This window comes from Setaria italica, chromosome IV (assembly GCF_000263155.2).
Source record: "Setaria italica strain Yugu1 chromosome IV, Setaria_italica_v2.0, whole genome shotgun sequence".
NCBI lineage: Eukaryota > Viridiplantae > Streptophyta > Magnoliopsida > Poales > Poaceae > Setaria > Setaria italica.
In genome coordinates this window covers 525,797-549,870 of record NC_028453.1, presented here as the reverse complement: position 1 = coordinate 549,870, position 24,074 = coordinate 525,797, and the positions used below count along the sequence as shown (strand labels likewise).

Sequence of the window (24,074 nt, the reverse complement as noted above, 5' to 3'; positions counted from 1 at the left end):
CGGGTGCCGGTCGAGGCGTGCCGGGCCTCGCCCGCGGGCGGTGGCGCGGCCCGGGGCGCCGGGCGGGGCGGGGGGCGGTGGGCGTGCAGGCGCGCGGGAGCGCGGCGCCCTCGGCGTGGCGCGGCGCGGCGCGCGCGCGGGCGCGCGGCCGGACGCGGCGCGCGGCCCAGCGCGCGTGCGCTGCCCCCCCTGGGCGCGCGTGCGCTGCAGGGGGGGGGCCGGCGCATGCAAGGGGTGGGGCGCCAGGAAGTAAAGGAAGAGAGAGAAGAAAGGAAAAAGGAAGGGAAGGAAGAAGGAGAAGGAAAAAGGAGAAGGAAAAGAAGGAGAAAGAAAAAGAAAGAAGGAAGAGAAAGAGAGGGAAGGGAGGGAAAAAAGAAGATGGCGGAATTTCCGGGATCCGACTGCGCGCGGTGACGGATTGACGGGCACGCGGCGAAAAATACGGGGAGGGGAAAATGGAGGATTGTCGGGTCGGGGCCAGGACAACGGGTCCGACGGAAGGGAAAGGACTTGACGGAGCTCGGCGGTCGGAAAAATTTTGGAAAGTGTTTTTAACGGGTGATTTAACCGGGTGTATTTTGCGGGCGTTACACCCGGACACGGGGTACACCTACGAGTGGTGGCGATCGTGCAGGTGCGTATTCTCGCCGTTCGACCCGGCGGCGTTCCTGCGCACAGTGCACGGCAGGCACGTCACCTTCATGGGCGACTTGCTTGTGAGGAACTAGTGCGAGTCCTTGGTCTGCCTGCTCAGCTCGGTGTTCCCCGCCTAGCTGCTGCGCGGCGAGGGATGCGGTAATGGGGACCATGGATGGCGACGAGCTCCGCAAGTTCCAGCGTTGGGCGTTTTAGGTGTTCTGGTCCCCGTTGTTGGTGAATGGCACAGAGAGGCCCAAGACGCTGGTGGCGGCGAGCGGGCTGTACCACAACCGGATCTGCTTCGACCAGCCCAATGGGCGGTGGGCGGCGGAGGTCCCGAGCCTCGACATGGTGGTGCTCTCGGCGGGGCAATGGTACTTGAACCCGGCCTTGTTCTACGACCGTGGCACCATCATCGAGTGCCACCGCTGCCCGGCCACGGAGCCCAACCGCAACAAGATGGGCTTCTTCGGCGTGTTCCACCTCACCGTCACCACGAGGTCATCGCCCGCGCTCCACAAGGTCATTGCCTGCGTCGCCTCCGTCTCCTCCTCGCCCACCCGCCACCGGCTCGCCGTGGTGACTACATTCTCACCGGTGCACTTCGAGGGGGAGTGGGACAGCCCAACCTCGTGCGCGCGCACCGAGCCGTACGCACGCGGGGAACAGGAGCCGTTGTACATGGACGAGGAGATGCTGCGCGCCGGGGTGGAAGAGGCCGCGGCGGCGGGCGCGAACACGACGGCGCGCGGGATGGGGCTGGCGGTGGAGGCGTTGCAGGTGACACGGCTGGCAGCGATGCGCCCGGACGGGCACCTGGCACTCTACACGCGGGCGTTCCCGCTCGTCGGTGGCGCAAGGGAGTGGATGCCCAACGACTGCGTGGAACGAGGTCCTGCTGCAGGTTGTCAAGCGGTGGGCTGATAGCGTGAAGAAGAAGGGTGGCTGTGGTGGAGCCCACATTTTTCCAGAGGGGCAAAATTGTCTTTTCACATGGCATTTAACAGTGATCAGATGGAAAATCTAATAGAGTGTCATATAAGGAACCAAAGTTATACCCGGTGTCAAATAGGGAACGAAAAAATATTGAGGGCCAAGAAAGTAACGATTAACTTTTCTAGTGTCAAATAGGGAATTATCTCCTTAGGGTTTGGTGGCGCGGGGTGAGGGCAAGGGCGTCATTTCTCCCAACGTAAGCTCCTGGAAGGGGGACATGGAGGCTTCCCCGGCAGGGAGTGCGCGTCAGCGCAGCTCCTCCGCCCACCCATGAGCGCGCACGCGCTGGGCGTGTGCGGTATGGCGCGGGGAAGAAGATGAACAGCTGCACTGACAGGCTGGGCCGGGCGGCAACGAGAGAAGGCACGGGCGAGCTAGGCCGAGCGAGCGACCCGGGTGGCGACGGCCTGCTGGGCAGCGCGGAGCGGTGAGAGCTGCCTGCTGGGCCAAGCGGCAGCTAGGCTGGGCTGGAACAGGCGAGCGCGTTGCAGCCTTGGGCCAGCGGTAGGGGGCCAAGCGAGGGGAGCGAGCAGGCTGCGGCAGCTGGGCCGGTGGGGTGTGTTGGCGGGCCGGGTGAGGCAGGCCGGGTTTAGTCAGTTAGTTAGGTTAGCTTTTGGTTTTTCTTTGATTTAGGTTTTGAATTTTGAGTTGAATTTTCAAATCAAAATTCAACTACACATAAACATGAACTCCAAATAAGATTCAAGAAAACCAAATCAAGCCACACATATTTTTGGAAAAGAAATTTAGGGTGAGAGAGAGATTTATAGGTTTTCAAACGAGCACAACATTCAACCAAAAAGTTTTTAAATTTACACGTTCAAATATTATAAATTTTGGAATATTACAGACACTCCCTTAAGCAAATAGCCAGGTAACAATGGGACATCAAGTAATGCAAACAAGAAAACAATTAAGCTCCAGGCTGCAGGTAATAAAAGGATCATCGATTTTTTCTCGGCTAGTCGACCAGCGATTCCAGCTCACCGATCAACGGTTTCGCGGTCATCTCCTCCCCAGCTGCAGATTCCTGGTCGTCAGGCTCCGGCATCTGGAGCTTGTCCGCCAATGTCTTGGCACCTGTAAGCGAGAGCACGAGCCAGACGAAGGAGAGGAACTCGCCGCCTTCGCCCAGGCTCCTGGCGTGCAGGTACCCCCTGCACATGCTGGCGGAGTAGCAGAGCATGCCCAGCCAGACCCGGTACATCACTTCCCATCCCGTGCCGTCCTCCTGCAGCTCCATCAGCTCGTCAGAAAGCTTGCAGGCGTCGTGGATGAGAGGATACGCCGGAGGCTCCGACTTGCCTTTCTTCTGGATGATCTCCAGCAGGGTTGCCTCGTCGAGGTTCTTGGAAGAAGCCTTGAGGATGGTCTCGACGTCTTCGACGGCTTCGGCGAGCAGGTGGCGCCGGCTGCCGGTCATGAGCATCTCCGGCTGGGAGTTGAGGAGGTGCGCCATGTAGTCGGACACCGCGCGCGTGCACTCCTCGCGCTTCCCGGCGTCGCTGCCCGCCTCCGGCGGAGGGCTGCGGCGGAAGCACAGGTCGGTGGCGACGTGCCAGAGGAGGACGCTCTCGTCGAACGACTCGCGCAGGCATCGCCGGATCATGTGCCCGCACCGCTGCTGCAGGTCCACGCTCAGAGCCCAGTTGGCGGCGGTAAAGGCCCGGTAGCTGCTGAGGTCGAGGCCCTTGGCTCTTCTAGCGCGGACGAGGTCCGCTATGACGAACCCGGCGACCCTGCCGTAGAGGCTCTCGTCGCGCCTGCAGATGACGAAGCACTCCTCCAAGCCCAGGCGCGCCGCGCACCTGACCAGCCAGCCGGTGACGGGCGTCGTCCTCCGGCGAGCCGAGCCGAGGACGTTGTACTGCGGGAGCGTCTCGCACAGCGCCGGCACGCCGGCCGCCGACATGAGCTTGTAGAGCAGCTGGCGGATGGTCTCGGCGAGGACGTCGAGCGCGGCGGTGACGGCGAGGACGGTGTAGGTGATCCGGACGTCGGTGCCGGGGTACCGGCGCTTGTCGCTCGTGGCGAAGAGCGTGATGGCGGCGACGTGCAGGGACGGGACGAGGAGCATGTGGTAGGCCAGGTACGTGGGGGTGGTCGCCACGTTGACCCTGGTGTAGATGAGCCCGAACGCGCGGCGCAGCCAGGGCTTGAGCCCCATCTCTGCGCTCGGGCTCAGTGGCCTCAGCACTTGGTCATCATCTCCCGGCGGATCAGCAGCTCGCTCGCCGCCCAGCCGCCGCCGCTTTGTCATCTGCTGCTGGTATTTGATGAGGCCGGAGGAGGCAGCTAGCAGAGACATGTCGGAGAGCATCATGTGGACCTTGTCTCCCTCCGACAGGACCTGATCTTGCTCGCCACGTGTCATCGGTATTCTTCTCCAGCACCGTTTGATAAACTCTTCCAGCTCGTTCAACATCGATTGGCATCTGTTAACCTTATTAATTCTTCTTCTTCCTCTCCCGTGCACCCTGGACGACACGGCGGCGAGCCTGTTGATGCAGGCCCTCCTCTGCGCCCAGGGCTTCTCGCTGAAGCTGAGGACCCCGATGACGAAGAGCAGGACCGCCGACGCCAGCAGCCTCCGGTCGCCGGAGCGCCGCCACGACCTGCAGAAGGCGTAGACGGCGACGGCGACCTGCGACACCACCGTCACGGTGTGGCGCGTCCACAGCTCGTTGTCCTCGATGTTGTAGGCGGTGATCTCCTCCTGCCCTCCCAGGTGGATGAGCAGGACGGGGGCCCACAGCACCTCCAGGGTCCTCGACCCGCCATTGCTGCTGCTCCCCCTGGCGTGGCGGTTGAAGAGGGTGGCGAGGGCGTAGATCGCCAGGGCGTCGCTGCCGATGTAGGCCAGCCAGATGAAGGTCCTGAACCAGCGTGGGACGGTGTACTTGCGCATCGGGGCGGCGAAGAGGAGGAACCACTGCACGCCCAGGCTGCCGAGGACGAGGATGCGCAGCTGCCACTCGTCCCACCAATGCACGGCGCTCCAGATACCGGCCGCCATGGTCACTCACTCGCTCAGCTCAAGCTAAGTTGTGCTGTCCGTGTCCTCTAGCTCTCACTCCTGAGACCGGACTAAGTACATAATATGATGTTCAACTAATTTAAAACACATGCATTTGATTAAGTTGGCATACAGCTGATCAGTAGAGTGTTACAGTGTCGATCATATCAAAGCCGGAAATTAAAGCAAAAGAAAAAAAGAGAAAAGCGAAGATAAATAAAGTCGTTAGGCTATACTATATAGTATAGCTTTAGTTCAAAAAAGAGACATTACTTACGTGCATGCTGCTTTATATTGCTGGTAGCTCGCTTTGCGTGTCCATGGGTAGGAGTATGTTCTATACTTGCATGACGCCCTCACCTGTTAGGAATGATTCCTGTCTCTAGCTACCTTAGCATTTTTTGTGTCCTTTCGTGATGATCACTCCGTCCGTTGTACCATCCTAGGAAATTTTGACGGTGATCTAGCAGGTTATTAGTACACTTTTAAACGATGCTATACTGCTAGGAAACAAAATCAATCAAATTTCATATTGGAATTCTTCTCGGGCCAGCATTTTCATCCTGGAGAGTTTCTCTCCCTTCATTCTCGCCACCCCGAGGTCACACTATATTCTCGGGCTAACCCAGGAATGGGCCGTGGGTTGTGCAACCTAGTGGCCTAACTCTCTTTTCATTGCATGTGCCACCATATTTTTTGTTATTCTTATAGCTCAGGCTGCATTCCAGCCCAGGAAGAAGCCGGTGCATGTTTATTTGTTGTTGACGATTGACATCGCTGGGATGCGGAGCGTTGGACTGACTGTATCGGATTCTGCTGATCGAGTTGTTCGTACATGAGTTCCACCGGTTCAGCCAACTGTCTAGTGTACTTGTTCTGGGACATCTCGCAGGTGATGAGATCAATAGACGCGATGGTAGCCAGGAGAGTACGATGGTGACGCGTTTGAACTGCTTCAAATGTGTTATCCAAGTTCTGGATTGGTAGGTCCGCTGCAAGGTGGCGGTGACGCTTTGCTCTTGCGGCGTTTCTTGCTCGTCGTCGAGTTCTTTGAGCTTCACTCTCTTCTCTGACAATGTTGGCGGTGAGCTCATCTTACAAGACGTCATCTGGGTGACACTCATGTCGCGGGTTTCTACCATGTCGCTCTTCTTCTTCGTCCTCTTGTCCAGCAATGATGGCGAAAAGTTCTCTCTCTGGAGAGTAGTCCCGAGCTTGAAGTGATGATCTTCGTGGTACCGCCTTCCTCGTAGATGGGCGACAGAGGAGCTCCCTTATGGTACGGGAGAGTGATGATCTCCGTGGTACCGCTGACGGAACGTAGGAGCTCAGCTCGGAACGCGAAGAAGGGCACCCTCCTACTGAGCTGAATGTGATCAAGGCAAACCAAGGCCCGAACCAAAGTTTGGAAGAGCCCAAAGCTAATTCAGGGCAAGAAGGTAAGCCCCGCAGCATAACCTTGGTTTCTAGAATTATGCACTACTTATGTTACTTATATTTGTGCATTAAGTTTATAGGAGTTGCTTGAAACCTTAGTTGCATGCTTCTAGGTACCTATGTGCTGAATACTAGTATGATTAAGTCGTGTAGATGCTATGCTAAATAGGGACACGATAAAAGTCGAGTGATTTCCTATCACTCGCAAGCTGTAGGAGTTGTCTGTGTACTTATGTTGCAATCATAAGGATCAACGGGCGGGGCCGGACAATTGGTTCTGAATTGGTGGATTGCCCCGTTTGTTTAGTGGAAAAATGTGCTAAGGTCGAATCGTGATGGTGATTGTGGTCAAGTGTTTGAAAGTAATTACCTAGTATAGGATGGGGAAGCCTAGTACCTGATTGAACCGGGGCGTGGACATACTCCCCACTCTCTCTGGAACTGGGTCCCATGCGGCTGCATGTGGGTATAAGTGCAGCCACGGTACGGCGTCGTTCCGGAACCGTTGAGGCATTGTATCCAAGGGAAGTGGGATCTTACCATGTGCTTGAGGATTGATGGGGACGGCTAACATTTGTGGACCCGACGTGGTACACATTTGTCGTGGGATTAGGTTCACTTTACAAGGTTAAGAAACTCGATTCGAATTATTTGTCTCTCACAGTTTGAGACTGCTTGATCACTATGCTGCACTGAGTAAGAAGTGGAACAAAATATGATGATTAATACTGATGCTTGATTAAAATTGCTTGTTCACCGTGCTTGCTTAGAATACGTGCTTATCTAGATTGGATAATAAACTATAACCTAATGCTAAAAGTTGAAAGTAAGCATCCATTTTAGAAACTTTTGGCAAAATAAACCCCTTAGCCAAAAAGCCTTGAATGTCTAGGAGTCGATGGAGTAGTTACCACCTGACGGGTAAGTCTTGTTCAGTATTAGTATACTCACCCTTACTTGTGGCTCTCTTTTTCAGGTGTTGTTGCCAGTGTGACTTGGCCGTCCAAGCTCCCTCCGGGTTGGATGGTTGAGCGGGACCCGTCCTCGGTCGGTGAGGATCGTGGTGATTGATATCATGGCAGGCTTCACCATAGTATTGTTGTACCGACGCTAGACTACCATTTTATTCCGCTGCTTTGAACTCTGAACTACTCTTTTATACATTTGAACTCCTAGTTTGTAATAACTTAATATGGGACTTGTAAGAATTTATCTGGATTGTTGTAATCTCTGGACTCGTCTTCGTACGAGTATGCTTTGTTTCGATCCGAGACACGTGGTTGAATCGGATGAAACCCGACAGACTACCATTTTAATTCGATTAAAGTGTCTATTGGTATTTAAGGTGATGTTGAGTACACTTTAGCCGGGTTAATTTAGGTGGTTCTGCCACAGGATGAAACTCCTCTCCTCATAATTAGGTTGCCAAGTCAGCAAAACTGCTAATGTGGCATATGATTTAATGCTTATAAAAGCTCCCAAGAAACCCCACTGAGACTGGAAATAAGCCCAAGAACTGAACGCCTACTATGTTTAGTTTTCTTCTCTCAAGACATGGATTTAGTTTTTTTTAATCTAATTGATGGGGACATACAAAACTCTTTATTGAGTATTGCCATTGACAAACGGTAGTAGCGTAATAACTTAATATGGGACTTGTAAGAATTTATCTGGATTGTTGTAATCTCTGGACTCGTCTTCGTACGAGTATGCTTTGTTTCGATCCGAGACACGTGGTTGAATCGGATGAAACCCGACAGACTACCATTTTAATTCGATTAAAGTGTCTATTAGTATTTAAGGTGATGTTGAGTACACTTTAGCCGGGTTAATTTAGGTGGTTCTGCCACAGGATGAAACTCCTCTCCTCATAATTAGGTTGCCAAGTCAGCAAAACTGCTAATGTGGCATATGATTTAATGCTTATAAAAGCTCCCAAGAAACCCCACTGAGACTGGAAATAAGCTCAAGAACTGAACGCCTACTAAGTTTAGTTTTCTTCTCTCAAGACATGGATTTAGTTTTTTTTAATCTAATTGATGGGGACATACAAAACTCTTTATTGAGTATTGCCATTGACAAACGGTAGTAGCGTAAGTGGAACGAGAATCATTTCTTTTGCAAAGGAATGTGTGGAGACGCGGAATCATCACTAAAGGTGACGCCACCCATGGTAATATAAGCTACTAGCCGTCGTTGTTAAAGATGCCCATCGCCTAACATTCTCTCGGACTCTTGGATCGAATAATATTAAAAAATTTCGAATTTGCGCGCGTATAAACTAACATGTGTTATAAACTTTGAGGATGTGGTAGCCAAACGCCTAGCGAAAGGAGGGCTCATGAATCATGCATGATAACGTGGTGTCAAGTTAAATGGATTGGAACTGGCGCAGCTCGATCGGTTCCAAGAAATACTAGCCACCTTGTGATGAGAAATGAATACATGATCCTTCGTCCTAGCTGTATTCGAATTCGGCCGGATTTTGTAAACTCCGACAATCAATATGTTTGAAGCATGAATGGTTGTTGAAACATGACAATCGTACACGTAGGTTTGTTCCAAAAGTGCCGTGTTGCACCCAAGGAGAGGATTTTGGTTTGAGGAGCTCAAAAGCATGAGAGAAAGAATCGATTCGTTCACACGTTTTTGCACCGCGCCGGCCGCAAAACTAAAGCAGAAGATGGAGCCATCACGCGCACTCGACACAGCTCGACGACATGTATATAAGATGGAGCCATCGCTCTCACTGCACCAGCATCAGCATCAGCATCAGCTTAACCAATTCTCCCACAGGAATGAATGGACGCACGGTAGAGAGCTCAAACGGAGAAGCTACTAGCGAAGAAGCAGGGCAAAAGCGCATGGGTAATAACCAGCTGTCTCATCTTTGTGTCTTGGTGTTTTGATGATGTTCTTCCATTTCCTTTCCTTGTGCAATTACCAGCTGAACATATGTTGTATATGTATCTGTCTGTAGGACTTCCCTGCTGTTCCCGGACATCATCTCCTCCCAAGCCCAAAATCGCGGACAGGGGCATTTCGATCCGGCGGAGCACTGCTAGTCAGGAACAAGGTGAGGTACAGCAGGGGAAGATGCCGACGGCCATCCATAGCAACGAATGGCTGAAAGACGTTCTGAGGCAGGCGAAGCAGCCAAACTCCAAACTGGTCTGTATACTTGCCTGCTATTGATCGAAAATCAGCTCCCTCTGTCTCTTGACAATTGGCATGACGATTGACGAATGGATCGAAATGAAACTGAAGGTGGTGCTGGAGTTCACGGCGCCGTGGTCGGAGCCGTGCAAGTTCATGAGGCCGGCGATGGAGGAGATCGCCGCCCGCTTCAAGGAGCACGCCGACTTCTACACCCTCGACGTCGAGCAGTTCAAGGTACTAGCTAGCTCCTTGCATTGGGGGAATCGAATTGAATCCAGCTGGTGATCGATCGATGAACTGAATTAATTGTAAATGCCTGCTGCCTGCAGACGTTTGCGCGGAACACCCGGGTGGAGGCGCTGCCGACGTTCCTGCTGGTGAGGGACACCATCTTGGAGCGCGTCGTCGGCGTCAGCAAGGACGACCTGCAGCGGAGCATCGAGAAACACACAACAAACACTGCCGTTCATGTGGACCGGACTTCCGGATCAACATAAGCTTGCACGAAACCGGGAAAAATAGTGCTAACTGGGAGCAAGCTTTCATTTTTTTTAAATTTTTTTTCAGAATGCCGTTCATCATGTGCTTTCGATAGATCGATGTCTTAATTTCACATATAAATGCTTGTTATACCGAGTTTACCTGAACGATATATGAGGATTTTTTACGAAAAAAGGGAGCCGTCCATTAAAGGTTGTTTGATATTAACATGTAGTTTGTGGGTGCTGAGCCCTTGATTGTATACTATGTAAGTACTCCTTACTAGGAAATGAGTAATAATAATTGTTTAATGGGCATGCCGATACCGCCGGTCATTCCTCTAGTCCCACCGGTCAGGGAGCCCTCCCCAATAACCTGAACCCGAACCTCGAAACTCGAACCCCTAATCCTAATCCGGCGATCTTCTTCTATGATTCCGACGAGCCGACGGTCTCTTATCCGATTCCGGCAAACCGGCCATGAAGCTAGGCGTGGAGTTACTTTTTGCCTAACCTTTTGCCTTTCTGTTTGCCATAGGCAAAAAGTAACAGAGGGGCTCCCGATTTATCTCTAAATCGAGAGGCCTCTCACTGATTAGCTTTCGCGTTGTTTGATTTCTTATGTAATCCTTGGGAACTCAACTTGTGAAATCACTCCTCTGGATCCACGAGCACTTTGGGTGACAAATAAAATGAAGCGTGTGATCATTCATTATTCTTTTTAAAAAAATAAGACACATCATGAAATTCATTTATGAGACTAGTGTACGAGATAGATGGGCCGAACTCATTCAGGTACCACTTGGGCCGTACATTCCAGATCAACTAGGCCTGTCGCCGTCGGAATGGTTTTGGGCAGCCAGCGCCAGTCCCGGCCGTATCCCCGACCGATGCTGCTGTGCTGTCGCGCCACCGCCTCCCCCCCGCCGTCTCCTCCCACCCCCTCGCATGCCGCCGACCCGCACGCGCGCCTGAGGGCGGCGGCGGCGCGCTCCGACCTGCCGGGCGCGCTCACCGCCTTCGCCTCCATGCCCTCCTCCCCCTCCGCCCCCGCGGCCGCGCGCCCCGTCCTCCGCACCTTCACCGCGCTGCTCAAGCTCTGCGCGGCGCGGGCCGACCTCGCCACGGGCCGCGCCGTCCACGCGCAGCTCGCCGCGCGGGGGCTCGCCTCCGAGTCCCTCGCCGCCACCGCGCTCGCCAACATGTACGCCAAGTGCCGCCGCCCCGCCGACGCGCGCAGGGTGTTCGACCGGATGCCCGCCAGGGACCGTGTCGCCTGGAACGCGCTCGTCGCAGGGTACGCGCGGAACGGGCTCCACGAGGCCGCTATGGAGATGGTCGTCCGGATGCAGGAGGAGGACGGGGAGCGGCCCGACTCCGTCACGCTCGTGTCCGTGCTGCCGGCCTGCGCCAATGCCCGGGCGCTTGGTGCGTGCAGACAGGTCCATGCATTCGCGCTCCGCGTGGGGCTTGATGAGCTCGTGAATGTCTCCACGGCGATTCTTGACGCATACTGCAAGTGCGGTGCGATCGAGGCAGCCAGGGCGGTCTTTGATTGGATGCCGGTCAAGAACTCCGTGTCTTGGAACGCCATGATCGATGGGTACGCTCAGAACGGGAATGCCACGGAGGCGCTGGCTCTGTTCAAGAGGATGGTTAAGGAGGGTGTGGACGTGACGGATGCGACCATACTGGCAGCACTACAAGCGTGTGGGGAGCTTGGATATCTTGATGAGGCGAGGCATGTCCATGAGCTACTTGTGAGGATTGGTCTCGAGTCCAATGTGTCGGTGATGAACGCGCTAATCACCACGTACTCCAAGTGCAAGAGGACTGACCTTGCTGCTGAGTTGTTTAATGACCTGGGCAACAAAAAGACACGGATCTCGTGGAATGCCATGATCCTCGGCTTCTCGCAGAATGGATGCTCTGAGGACGCAGTGAGGCTTTTCTCTAGGATGCAGTTGGAAAATGTGAAACCTGATTCTTTCACCCTTGTCAGTGTGATTCCTGCGGTTGCGGAGATTTCAGATCCGATGCAGGCAAGATGGATCCATGGATATTCTATCAGGCACCACCTAGACCAGGACGTCTATGTCCTCACAGCCCTTATTGACATGTACTCAAAATGTGGGCGTGTCACTATAGCTAGAGGCCTCTTCGATTCTGCAAGGGTGAGGCATGTTATCACCTGGAACGCGATGATACATGGGTATGGTTCACATGGTTTTGGCAAGGTCGCAGTCGAGCTGTTTGAAGAGATGAAAGGCACTGGCATTTTGCCCAACGAGACAACATTCCTCTCAGTCCTTGCAGCATGCAGTCATGCTGGGTTGGTTGACGAAGGGCGGAGATATTTTGCTAGCATGAAGGAGGACTATGGGCTTGAACCTGGGATGGAGCACTATGGCACCATGGTGGATCTTCTTGGGCGAGCTGGGAAGTTAGATGAAGCATGGTTGTTTATCAAAGACATGCCTATACAACCTGGCATTAGTGTTTACGGTGCAATGTTAGGTGCTTGCAAGTTGCACAAGAATGTGGAATTGGCAGAAGAATCAGCACAAAGGATCTTTGAGCTGGGGCCAGAGGAGGGGGTGTATCATGTCCTCTTGGCAAACATTTATGCAAATGCTTCAAAGTGGAAGGATGTTGCAAGGGTGAGGACTACTATGGAGAAGAAAGGCCTCCAGAAGACTCCTGGATGGAGTATTATTCAACTGAAAAATGAGGTCCATACCTTCTACTCTGGAAGCACAAATCACCAGCAAGCAAAGGAAATATATGCAAGGCTGGCTAAGCTCATAGAAGAGATCAAAGATGTGGGCTATGTGCCAGACACTGACTCAATTCATGATGTGGAAGATGATGTCAAGGCACAGCTGCTTAACACTCACAGTGAGAAGCTCGCAATTGCGTATGGGCTCATTCGCACAGCTCCTGGCACGACAATTCAGATAAAGAAGAACCTTCGAGTTTGTAATGACTGTCATAATGCGACCAAGTTAATATCTCTAGTGACAGGACGTGAAATAATCATGAGAGATATTCAGCGGTTTCACCACTTCAAGGATGGTAAATGTTCATGTGGAGACTATTGGTAGTGAAATGCTGAAGGTAATCTGAAGATGCATTTTCAGATTAGGGACTTCATGGATCTGTTTACAAATAAGAATACTAAATTAGACTAACAGGTAAAGCTAACCATTCTATCTGCGGAGCAAATCATGTTTTGATCGCAGCATTCTCTATACCATTATTGTGATGTCAGACATTTAGGACTGCCAATGAAATCCTGATGAGTGTATATCATGTTTTGTTATAGGCCGTGCAGCTGCCTTTTGTGTTGATGGTACTTGGCTGAGCTAGTGAAGTATCCAGTACTCGCTCCGTCCCAAATTATAGGTCGTTTTGGCTTTCTTAGATTCATAGATTTTGTTATGCAGTTAGATATACCCTATGTCTAGATGCATAATAATATCTATGAATCTAAAAAAGCCAAAACGACCTATAATTTGGAACGGAGGGAGTAGCACTTATGATCACTTCACCATTTCAGGATACCTACTGCAGACATGCAGAGCTGTAGGTTTCAGTCCATTTGGGTTGGTCCTTAATACATTCTAAAACTAAAATTATTTTTTTACTTTGGTATAGTTATAGTGCACATTGAAACTATTATCTATTGAGGATGTTGCTATTCATCTTCCTGTTTTCTTTGAAACTAAATGTACATGATCAGATAAAGTACTGATAACTGAATAGAGAATAAATGAATCTTCTTTTTTACTACTGGGTGAGGATTGTGGGTAGCTTTTGTAATGACCAAGTTGATGATTCTTTTTAAAAATAAAATATTACATCAGCTGGTATTCTTCTAATAAAAAATGAAACCTCTGGCTCACCATTTGAGTCCAGCATTATGAAAATTACACTAAAAGAATCATGGCCAGAGGCGAGGTTACGATGTGTTTGTACATCCCGAACATTTATATCCATTTATTGGAGAGGACGAATGAGTTGCCCTAAGATTCCGTATCATTCTGAGTGTAACTTCCAATTATTGTTGTAGAATTATTTTGGAGTGGTAATGGATGAGCATGGCAGTTGTCCTTTTTTTTTTCAGTTATGACTCCTTTGTGCTGATACTGGCGACTTCTGCTTGCCAATTGTAGTGATGAACACATCATGTTTTGATCACAGCATTTACTATTGTGATGGTCAGACATCTAGGACTCCCAATGAAATCATATTGAGTCAATACCATGTATTGTAGTTTTGTTATAGGTCCTGCAGCTGCCCTTTGCATTGATGCTACTTGGCTGAGCTAGTGAAATATCCAGTAGCTCTTATGATCTCAGTTTGTTTGAGTTAATCCTTAATACATTCTAAAGTTAAAGTTTTTTTTTACTTAAATATAGAAATAGTGCACATGGAAGCTGTTGTCTAGTGAGGACATTGCTATTCCTCTTCTTGTTTTGTCTGAAACTAAACGTACATGATGGATAAGTACTTATAACTGAATAAATGAATCTTCTTTTTTTACTATTGGGTGAGATTGTGGATTCTGTTAATGACCAAGTTGATGATTCTTGATAAAAATGAAACAATATTACATCAGCTGGTATTCTTTTAATAAAAAAAAATAAAACCTCTGGATTGCAATTTTGTCCTAGCATTATTCCAAAATTACACAACCAATCATTGCCAGAAGCATGGTTACAATGTGGCTACACATCCAACATTTATATATGTTGTTGGAGAGGACATAGGACTTGAAGCCTCAAGATTCCGTATCATTCTGAGTGTAACTTCCAATTATGTTGCATAATAGTCATCCCTTTTTCAGTTATTACTCCTTTGTACTGATACTATTGGCTTCTGCTTGCCAACTGTAGCGATGAACTCCACTGCCACTTTTAATGCATTAATAGATGCCAGATTCATCAGACTTGTCGACGACCATGTTGGTTCCCCTCCAGCTAAATCAGATACTCCCCGGAATACAATCACAGGTACACCAGGAGATGTTGTTGTCTGTTGAATTAATAAGGTAACTCTTTTAATTGCAGAGCTATCTTAAATTAACATGATTGCCTTAGAATGTTGGACTGCAAATATTGACATGCATATAAATGAAATATGAGAAACATGATATGTTAAAACTCACCATCACCACTGCTGCACTCTCCTCATCTACTGTTGACACCCCAAATTCTCTGAAAAGGAACTTCCTGTACTCTGCATTATCAAGAAACATGTCGGCTGATGATCCTTTAAGCCCATAGACAACTTGTGGAGTTGTTGGTAAGCAGAAAGTATCATTGCATCTTTCAAGTTTGACCTGCAGAAATTTCACAATTAGTAGGTTGTGATTAGTCATGCACAAAAATATATTATACAGTTATACTACTGATATTTTGCATCACTCACCTTGAGTTGTTCTGCAATTTTGAACCATGCTGAATCTACAGGTAACCAAAAAACTTCTTCCATAGGCTTACCCACGGAGTATAGCTCCTCATTTCTGAATTTCAGGGATCCTAGCAAGTTGTCTCCTCCATTTGGGATGTTATATTCTCCAAAGCTTAGTTCTGCTGACGACTCTTTCGGTGATCTGAACTTCTGCGATAATCAGAATACCAGAAATCATGCTAAGGGGCTGAGTTTGCTGAACTGTGCACAAACTACTTCGAGGTTGTAATTGTATTTATAAATTACATATTCTATTCCTCGTTGAGGTGTTGCCTACATGCAACTGGTGGGATTTGGTTTGATTAATGTAGCACACAAAATCTGCATGGGCATTTTGAGTTAGCAGTTGCAGTTATTTTTCTTTCACTAGATTATGGATTGAGATTTGATTAGATTCCAATAACTCTGCATCTATATGTGCAGGTGCAGCATTACATCTTGAGGTGGGTTAAGGAAGGTGATTCCAGTTGGACGGGTACCTTCCATGTCCAGGCGCCTGTGTAAGCAACAAGCTTGGGGACACTGACATCGCCAAATGACATGGAATCATTGGAACTCCCTGCTGTGCCATAATGAACAATGCCAGACACGCTGAAGACATCGATGAGGGTCTGTACAGTGACTGCTGCATTCAACTGGAAAACCAAAGAGGTAATAATGGATAAGCATGAAGGTAAAGATACACAGAATGTAAATGCGAGCCGGATTTAATTTGAGTACCCTGCGTTGTCCTGTCAATGCATATATAACATTCACACCTCGAATGCTGCCGATGTGAAACCGTCGTCCTGAAACATCCTAGTACGTCAGGTTATATGAATTCTTGAAAGACCAATAGGATATAAATACACCCTCAATGAGTAAGTGGAACACTGCCTTATGATTTGGAAGTGAACAGTATCTAAGCAAGTGACCTAATAAGCTGACAAGTAGTATGCTATTTTTCTGGATATATGCAGGGACCTGTAACAGCAATTTATATATTTTTCTGTCTCGGAGGGCAAGTAATCTGCTCTTTTTCTGCTGATTTATCTCTTGAGGTGACATATTAAGCTGACACAGTTGTTGATTATGAGCACATGACTCCCCCAATTTGTCTGCTAATGCCGGGTGCTCATCAAGTCATCAGTTTAGTTTATGCTTTTGTCCAAAAAACAGGGAAACGGTACAAATATTGTAGTTGTGAGTTAATATCTGAAAGTATATCATGTTTAAGCAACTTATGGTCTTCATCATAGCGCAAATGAAGCTACTTTGCATTGTATAAGTAGCATCATTACATTTTGCAGAGCTTCAGCCTTCAAGTAGGTTTTGAATTTTGCTTACTATCATATCAAATCCTTTGACAGATTTGTGCCTTCTTTGCCCTTTGGGTGTATGCTGGTACCCGGATCTGAGTTTAATTTGCAGTTTACCAATTGTTACCAGGGTGTTGGGAAACCGCACCGGAAAAGTCAACCGGGAACAGTAAGGCATGCACACGTACAGAATGGAAGAGATGACAGGTGTGCGGATTGACAAGTGGACGGCCAGGATTTACCGTAGAGGTCAAGGAAGGGTTGGACGCGCCAAGGCGTGAAGTAGCCGGAGGCCTGCAGCGCGGTGGCCTCGTCAACGTAGGACATGACGAGGCCGAGGGAGGGGCCTCGCCGGTTGACCCTGTCCACCTGCCAGCGCACCCGGTCCATGGCTGGCAAGGCCGCTGCCATGGCCGAGCCCGTGAGCAGCAGCGAGAAGAGCAGGACCTGCAGCGAGAAGAGCGCCATGGCCATGGCTGGAGCTTATTATTAGTAATCCGCCTGCTGTGTGCTAAGCGTTCGCCATGGACAGCGAGCTTTTAAAGGCAAGCAGGCGGAGGGAGACGATCTGTCGTGTGGGAGTCCGTGCTAGACAGTAGACGACTACGGGAAGGACGAAGATGGGTTGGTGGCGATGGGGCCATGGATCGAGGTCGTGATCCGCGTGCGTCAATTTACTTATTGACAAGTGCCAGTGATGATGATGATGAACTGGAGCTGCTGTCAACAAGGAGGACCCAACCCAATGCAAGGAGCTGCTGGAAAATTGCCGTGGCACGCATGGGGGTCGGTAAATATCTCAATCCTCTAGTGGCCGTTCTTCTCCTATCCATTTTATACAACGGTGTCCTTGTGTTTAGGTAAAATCTGCGTCGTAGATTTCACGAAACGCGAATATATTGGGGGAAGCCCTTATCCTTGAAGTCTCGAAGAGGACAGCGGACCTGCCCCAAAAAGAATCCATTTTGGGCTGGCACACGAGCAGTGTTCAAATGGGCCTCTCGATCCGAGTTACGAAATGGGCCCACAAAATAAGGGGGAGCCCACCACTATGCATTTGGAGCCCAACATATGCTCGGGCTTTTTACGGGTGTGTTGTTGGTTGGCAGCCGCGCAAGCAAGCAATCTGGCAATAGTCTTCAGCGTGACAGCGTCCCCCGTTCGCTGGATTTGAGGCAGCTAGTTTATAGGTGTCAATAAAAGGTTGAAGACAAGTAGAGTACATTGCATCCGGAATACAAGAACCTATTCAGATGACTCAATACGAGATGGCATGAATTAAACTTGCCCCCACCACAACAAGCCCTCACTGGACCTCGATACGCCAACTCCTGCTCTTGCCTCGCTAGGGTTTACTATAATTGTCATTCTTAAAAAAAATGGAAAGAAAAGGGTGGCCCATATAGGTAACACCCGAGCATTTTTGATCCACCAAATGCTTGAATCTGAACCCTTAGATCATATCTAACGTTCCAACACATACTTGTGTTGATACAAAAGGCGGCCATCACCCAAAACCCTTCCCTCGATCCTCTCCTTCCTGACTTTGCCTCCGTCGCCACTCTTCTTCAGGGATTCATTTCCACCGTGCTCTTACCCCCCGCTCCACCCTCCTCACTCATCTCTGACAGTTTGCAATGTCGGAATCGCCACCGCTTCCCCACCGCGACGAACCGACTCCGTCGAAGTCTCGTCATGACTCCCCACCCAAGTCCAGCCCTCTCAGCACCGCTCTCCCCCTCCGCCATGTCTACACCCGCCGCCGCGGCCACTATCACAGATCTCAAGTAAACCAAGGTATACTATAGTTCCCCATGGATTTTTTTTATAGAAAATATACGGTAGTATTGCAAGTTTACAACGTGCATTTTCCATGCCGTTAGCAGGAGAAGACATGGGTCCAGACAAGGAGGAGCGTCAGCCGACTGGCGGCGGCGCCAGTCAGGCCGCCCGCAGCAGCGTTGGACCCGACTCGACCCCACCGGCCGACCAGCCTATAATAAGTGAAATGGACACCGGCTCGCCGCTGTGGCGCCTCTCGCTTGGAACCGGCTCGAGCCCCACCTGTCAGCGACGACCCGCCTCGCCGCCGCGCACAATCCGTCTGCTAGGGTTCGAGCTGCCGGCCATGGCGCCGCCGCCGCCATCCGAACAGCCGGATGCCCCCGCTGCCGGAGCCGGCGCCATCTCCAAGGTCCTCATCGTCATGGGTAAGCCGGGCCCCCTCCATCCCCTCTCCTCCTTTCATACGGCTGCTCAGTCTGGTTTGTTCCTCGCTTCGCTTGGTTCGCTCACTCCGCGGCTGTTGGCTTCTGCTCGGGTCTCGTTGCAGCGATGGAGACGGAGGCGACGCCGCTCGTCAACAAGTTCAGGCTCGTCGAGGCGCCCGCCCACGAATCCATGTTGGTGCCCCCCCTTCTCCTTTTTCTCTTGTTTTGTTTTATTCATCTGCGTGTGCCTCGTGCTGTGGATGCGATTTCATTGGATAAGGGCGATTTTCGAACCGTTGCAGGATTTCCCTTTTGCCCCCCTTTTGCTGCATCCTGAATAGGATAGGAGTTACTGGTACCCATGGATTTTTCCATCTCTGATTTAGATTTCTGGGTGCGAGCAGATTGTTGCGTTGCCTGAATGAGCGATGAAAAACAGTATCGATTAACTTCCAGTGTTCATTCAGCATGGTTCGCAGCACGGTTAGTAGCAGCTATACCATCCTGTACAAGAACGCAGACCGTTGCTGGGGCTAACAAAATATTACTAGTATAATGCTCTCTAGCCTTATGCATTCTGTGCTCAGTCTTCTGCTGATACTCATATTACTCCAGTTCTTACAATTCCTGTGTTAAGTCTGATATGCATAAATCAAGTGTTAACATGTGGCCCTTACCTGCCTTTGCTTAAGTTATCGCAATACGCATTTAATGAATGATATCTTGAAACTAACACCATCTTTTGTTATATGTACCTCGCAGATTTCCTAAAGGTGCTACATGGACTAGGTTCTATGGAAACTACAAAGACCTCCACCTTGACCTTGTGATGCCTGGAAAGGATGTTGTTTTTGGTTAGTTCTGGATCGTTTTACATTTCCCTTGGTTGTCAAGATGCATTCTTAGCATGCCGCCCCGAGTAGACCATAGTATTTTAGTTGACTAAGAACTTCTATCTATAATAGTTCATCGTCTTCCTTTAGCGTCTTTAGCCCATGCAATGCAATTCAATTCTCTTTGAGACAATTCTGTGCCAATCGACTCCATTTCTCACCAAGAACTGAGTCCTTGCAGGAGTTGACAGTGTTGGTACTGTATCGGCATCTCTTGTGGCTTATGCTTCCATTCAAGCATTGAAGCCAGACCTTATCATTAATGCTGGCACTGCTGGTGGCTTCAAGGTATGTACTAGAACTTTGCTGATGTTGCCTTCTATGTTCTGGTCTTTATGCTCTGTTGGAAAATCGGGTTTCTTTTGTGTAGACCAAAGGAGCAAGTGTTGGAGATGTCTTCCTAGCTTCAGATGTGGCATTCCATGACAGGAGGATACCGATACCTGTGAGTACCGTTTCACATTTCTAATATATGTTTTGAGCTTGGGTTACATCCATTTTATTCTTAGAGATGAGTGAGTCATTTTTGTGCCAAGCAATATGGCTAGTTGGATCTAACAAATATTCTTGAGCGAATCTTCTTTGCCCCAATAAGGTATCGGGGTTCCTTGCCCTGTTGCGCCATCATGATTAATTGCTTTTACATATTTCATGTATACCATTTGCTCATGATTTTGGCTATACCTATATATTCATCTTTTAATTTTGATGTGATCTCTTCTTCAGCTATTATTGTTCTTTTGTCAGATTCTTCAAATTCCAGCAATACTAATTTGGACGTATTGTTGTGTATGCATAGGTTTTTGACATGTATGGAGTTGGAGCACGGAAAACTTTTGCAGCCCCTAATATCTTGAAGGAACTCAATTTCAAGGTGAGCTACAGCTATCTTCTGTTGCCAAATTGCTGAGTTATTTTCTTTCACGTTGTGCTTAGAGACGTATGCGTCTTGCTATTTCATTTCTGCGATAAATTTGTCGTTCCATTGGGGAGCTTGCAAGCTTGTAGCGATCTTATGGACAACAATAATAGTACTTGTCTTACTGAATCCTGCCTTTGTTTCAGCTTGGCAAGTTGTCGACTGGTGATTCTCTTGATATGTCTCCCCAGGATGAGGAGATGATACTGAAGAATGATGCTACAGTCAAGGATATGGAGGTATGCATTCTTCTCAAGCAATCAGCATATGAACGAATACAGGCATACAGCCAGAAAATTGTTGTCATGCAAACCTAGCTTCATTTGTTGAAAAGCATCCTTCATTTATTCTGGGACCATTTCTACAAACCTTACACCTGCCGTAGCTATCTGGTCGAAGTAGGCAGCCATGGCCAAAATGGGTTTAGTTGCTGCTGACATCTTCTCAAATAATACACAGTAAAGTTTAGTAATCAGCATAGAACAATTGCGTCAAGCGCACTGGTGTTCTGTATGCAGTGCAGCAGGCTCCTATGTTGCTTGTTATCTACTTTGCCTGCTTCGTCTTCACTTGGTAACAGTGTATTCCAAATTTTAGTGTCTGAAAGTGGTTTAATTTTGCGTTGCTCACCTTTACAGGGAGCAGCAGTGGCGTACGTCGCAGACATATTCTCAACTCCAGCAATCTTTGTGAAAGCCGTGACTGATATCGTGGATGGGGAGAAGCCAACAGCGGAAGAGTTTCTGCAGAACCTGATCTCCGTGACAGCAGCACTGGACGTGGCGGTCACCAAAATGATTGATTTCATCAGCGGGAAGCGCATCACTGATCTCTGAGAACTCCAACTGCTTCTCCATGCTGTCGTGGTCGGCAGAAAAAACTGAATATGCTCATGAAATCCAAGATCCCCCTCTTGCTTTGATACACAATACTAGGATACAATACAAATACAATAGGCTGTATGCATGATTTTTTGGAGGGGTCCTGTATGTGAGGTTTAACATTCTTAACCCCCGTGTACAAAATGCTGGGCGATTACTCTGGGCGAGACATAGCGTCGAATTTTGTAGAATAATTTGCGAGGTGTACTTTCTTGCGGAAATAAAACGCTGGGGGAGAACTGGAATCCTCGTGGGATTAGTTGAAGCTTATGCGATGTGGTTGCGTACATGTTTGATGCGAATGAAGTGTGATGCTGCTCTGGAAGCATTCTCATGCTTGAGGAGAAGTTTGCCTTGGCAGAGCAGGAGCAGAGCTATCGCCTATCCTGTAAAACGGGAGGCACGGTAAGCAGAGCTCTCTGAACGATTTATTAATTCTTGTCCAGTGGTTGGTTGGGTTTCTCCTTTATGATGGTCTGGAAGTCCAAGGGCCATGAACCCAAGCAAGACCCTCTTCGCCTTCTCCCTGCTCAGGCACATTTTGCAATCTTTCCTTTCTCAAGTCATCTCTCTCTGCATCCATCTACTTGAAAGCACACTTCTAATCCCAATCGACCGATCTTTGTCAGATGGAGACCCCTGGCTTCCCATCGACATCGAAGCAGCAGCCGGATCCGGATGGCTCCACCAAGTTCAAGATTGAGGCCGGCGGCATCAAGCCCAAGGTGGAGCCCTGCGAGGAAGAGGAGGAGCACTTGCCGCCGTTGCCACCGCCGGTGTCCGACGATGACTGGGAGGTCACCCCGCTCTCCGGCGAACACCCCTTCTTCACCACCGTCTTGTCCAAGAGTCAGGTCCAGAAGCAGTTCCAGCTGGTTCGTACATGTATTCAGGCAGCTCACTGAACTGAACGACAAGAGTGATCTCTCCTCGTCTGCTGACCAATCAATGCCTGCTGTCCCCTCTTGCTGCGCTCAGGTCATCCCGGCTCGCCTGCACCGCCACCTCCCGGAGGCGCGAGTCCCGGCGACGCTCCTCTGCCGCGGCCGGTCGTGGGCGGCGAGCTACTGCGGCGACCTCAAGTGCAAGAAGATCGACGCGGCGTGGAGGGACTTCGCCGTCGACAACGGGCTGCGCGTCGGGGACGCCTGCGTCTTCGAGCTCGTCACGCCCGCTGCCGGCGACGGGGAGGAGGTGGTGTTCCGGGTACAGGTGCTCCGCGGCGACCTGCCGGAGGAGATCACCTCCAAGGGCGCCACCTCCGACGAGCCCCTCGTCATCGTCGACTAATTAACAACCGCCGGCGGCTGCTGTGGCTGTGGTTCAGTAGTAGCTAGGACAGTGGAATGACTCGTTGCATTATGCTATGCATCGGCGGAGGAGATGTTCAGGAGCTTTTGGCGTTTTGTTTTCCTTGCTCTGTTCGTTCTCTGGCGTCTGATCATCCTTGCAAAAGGCATTCATCTGATGTGGATGCTAGTTTGTGCAGCTGTTAACTGCTTTATGACTGTAACCGTTGCAATCTGAACCTACTGGGTGCATCATTCGGGTGCAAATTATTATTTTTTATTTTGTTTGGAATAGCTCAGCTCGGAACATCAGGCTGCAAATTCAATGGCGTTGTGAAGACTGAAGAGCGGCCTGATGTTCTGTTGGCCGAAAAGTTCTCAGATGATGGACTTTGACTTATGTTGGTCAGAGACTCGAGCTTTCTTTAGGATGCAACGTCAAGTCAAAGTTCAAGCCTTGGGTTGTTTGGTCCTGACTACTTTCCAGTCTTCCAGATCTCTGGAGTCCCTCCAGTGTTCGTGTTCCACGGATCGAAGGAAATCATGCCCATTTTCTTATACAAGTTAAAAGAGGATAAGCAACTTGTGTGTATATTGGTTCATTCATTTCCCCCAACTTTGCAGCATTTTTTTTAATCAGGTGACCAACTGACCATACTAACTGTTTAGTTCTTGACTCTTTTTTTTTTGAAAGCGTTTAGTTCTTGACTCTTGGTGTCCAAGGAACCTTATGGAATTTGTCAATACCGTGCACTAATGGCCTGTGTACCAAGTTTTGAACAGAAAAAAATATTAAAGAAACCAGCATGGTTCTGGAGCTGATCTGAATTGGTCTTGATTTTAAAAATACTGTACTTTGAAAACTAAAAGAATTTATTGGCCTTATGACCATACAAATACTGCGAGTAGTCGAAGATCATATCTTGTCCCTACCCAATTAGCCATAATACCACGACACAATCAACACTTTGCTAAAATATTCGAGTTTGTCAACGACACTTTGCTGATATGAAAATTCTGCCTTCTAAAATTACCAAAATAAAATTTCCACGTAGGAAAGGAGATTTCTATATCTCTTGAAAAATGCTCTCTCATTTCTTTTTCCTGGAAAAAAAAATAGTCTTGGTCTCTTGGCTTTCTTCCTTGACGCTTTCTCCTGCCTTAACACCCAAGTCGTTCTCTCTATAAAAAAAAATGGTCGTCTACTCTTCCTTGGAAGCCTTGTCTTCATAATAGTCCATTCCATTCTCCCCACGCAGTAGTGTTATATTAGCGCCCCAACTCCGATCCCTAATCACCGTCTAATCAGGCTCCCCTCCCATGGCGACGGCGGCGGAGGTCCCAGTGTCAGCGCCGGTGAGTCGCAGCGTCCCCCCCCCCCCC

At 49.4% G+C, this 24,074-nt stretch overlaps 7 protein-coding genes and 1 pseudogene across 12 annotated transcripts in view; 6 read left to right on the top strand and 2 right to left on the bottom strand.

Annotated features, from left to right (window-relative positions):
* Positions 1 to 1,563, top strand: part of LOC101776757 — a 13,217-nt pseudogene extending 11,654 nt beyond the window's left edge.
* An 841-nt stretch (positions 1,564 to 2,404) lies between these two features.
* Positions 2,405 to 4,837, bottom strand: LOC101783218. The gene has a single exon (XM_004964267.3). The coding sequence runs from the start codon at positions 4,649 to 4,651 to the stop codon at positions 2,597 to 2,599; it is 2,055 nt and encodes a 684-aa protein (XP_004964324.1). The 5' UTR covers positions 4,652 to 4,837; the 3' UTR covers positions 2,405 to 2,596.
* Positions 4,838 to 8,822: 3,985 nt separating this feature from the next.
* Positions 8,823 to 10,044, top strand: LOC101782814 (thioredoxin H-type 2). Its single transcript, XM_004964266.3, has 4 exons — positions 8,823 to 8,956; positions 9,069 to 9,259; positions 9,356 to 9,481; positions 9,577 to 10,044. The coding sequence occupies exons 1-4, from the start codon at positions 8,887 to 8,889 to the stop codon at positions 9,742 to 9,744; spliced, it is 555 nt and encodes a 184-aa protein (XP_004964323.1). The 5' UTR covers positions 8,823 to 8,886; the 3' UTR covers positions 9,745 to 10,044.
* A 548-nt stretch (positions 10,045 to 10,592) lies between these two features.
* LOC101776357 (pentatricopeptide repeat-containing protein At1g11290, chloroplastic) lies at positions 10,593 to 16,273 on the top strand. 3 transcript variants are annotated; one of them, XM_022825658.1, is made up of 6 exons: positions 10,593 to 12,920; positions 13,052 to 13,331; positions 14,625 to 14,779; positions 15,265 to 15,423; positions 15,625 to 16,061; positions 16,161 to 16,273. In XM_022825658.1, exon 1 carries the CDS (start codon positions 10,617 to 10,619, stop codon positions 12,828 to 12,830), a length of 2,214 nt encoding a protein of 737 aa, XP_022681393.1. In that variant the 5' UTR covers positions 10,593 to 10,616; the 3' UTR covers positions 12,831 to 12,920; positions 13,052 to 13,331; positions 14,625 to 14,779; positions 15,265 to 15,423; positions 15,625 to 16,061; positions 16,161 to 16,273. The 3 variants fall into 3 exon arrangements, with proteins under 3 accessions (XP_022681393.1, XP_012700613.1, XP_022681392.1); XM_012845159.2 differs by having other exon boundaries at positions 15,625 to 16,273; XM_022825657.1 differs by lacking the exon at positions 13,052 to 13,331 and having other exon boundaries at positions 15,625 to 16,273.
* Positions 13,776 to 17,319, bottom strand: LOC101782412 (bark storage protein B). Of its 2 annotated transcripts, XM_022825659.1 has the most exons (7): positions 16,742 to 17,319; positions 15,922 to 15,989; positions 15,681 to 15,836; positions 15,160 to 15,351; positions 14,897 to 15,070; positions 14,562 to 14,763; positions 13,776 to 13,834 (listed from the first exon to the last, which is right to left on the bottom strand). In XM_022825659.1, the coding sequence occupies exons 1-6, from the start codon at positions 16,971 to 16,973 to the stop codon at positions 14,572 to 14,574; spliced, it is 1,014 nt and encodes a 337-aa protein (XP_022681394.1). In that variant the 5' UTR covers positions 16,974 to 17,319; the 3' UTR covers positions 13,776 to 13,834; positions 14,562 to 14,571. The 2 variants fall into 2 exon arrangements, with proteins under 2 accessions (XP_022681394.1, XP_004964322.1); XM_004964265.4 differs by lacking the exon at positions 13,776 to 13,834 and having other exon boundaries at positions 14,292 to 14,763; positions 16,742 to 17,317.
* Positions 17,320 to 18,121: 802 nt separating this feature from the next.
* Positions 18,122 to 21,667, top strand: LOC101781591 (5'-methylthioadenosine/S-adenosylhomocysteine nucleosidase 2). The gene is made up of 9 exons (XM_004964263.3): positions 18,122 to 18,296; positions 18,386 to 18,709; positions 18,832 to 18,901; positions 19,472 to 19,563; positions 19,784 to 19,890; positions 19,973 to 20,047; positions 20,402 to 20,476; positions 20,668 to 20,760; positions 21,160 to 21,667. The coding sequence occupies exons 1-9, from the start codon at positions 18,137 to 18,139 to the stop codon at positions 21,355 to 21,357; spliced, it is 1,194 nt and encodes a 397-aa protein (XP_004964320.2). The 5' UTR covers positions 18,122 to 18,136; the 3' UTR covers positions 21,358 to 21,667.
* An 8-nt stretch (positions 21,668 to 21,675) lies between these two features.
* On the top strand, positions 21,676 to 23,283 carry LOC101782002 (B3 domain-containing protein Os06g0112300). 3 transcript variants are annotated; one of them, XM_022825662.1, is made up of 3 exons: positions 21,676 to 21,807; positions 22,032 to 22,256; positions 22,381 to 23,283. In XM_022825662.1, the coding sequence occupies exons 1-3, from the start codon at positions 21,736 to 21,738 to the stop codon at positions 22,690 to 22,692; spliced, it is 609 nt and encodes a 202-aa protein (XP_022681397.1). In that variant the 5' UTR covers positions 21,676 to 21,735; the 3' UTR covers positions 22,693 to 23,283. The 3 variants fall into 3 exon arrangements, with proteins under 3 accessions (XP_022681397.1, XP_004964321.1, XP_022681396.1); XM_004964264.3 differs by having other exon boundaries at positions 22,032 to 22,277; XM_022825661.1 differs by lacking the exon at positions 21,676 to 21,807 and adding an exon at positions 21,815 to 21,936 and having other exon boundaries at positions 22,032 to 22,277.
* A 617-nt stretch (positions 23,284 to 23,900) lies between these two features.
* Positions 23,901 to 24,074, top strand: part of LOC101781198 (binding partner of ACD11 1) — a 3,663-nt gene continuing 3,489 nt past the window's right edge. The window contains exon 1 of the mRNA XM_004964262.4: positions 23,901 to 24,047. Coding sequence (XP_004964319.1) covers positions 24,012 to 24,047 — 36 coding nt within the window. The 5' untranslated portion in view covers positions 23,901 to 24,011. The remainder of the gene's footprint in view (positions 24,048 to 24,074) is intronic.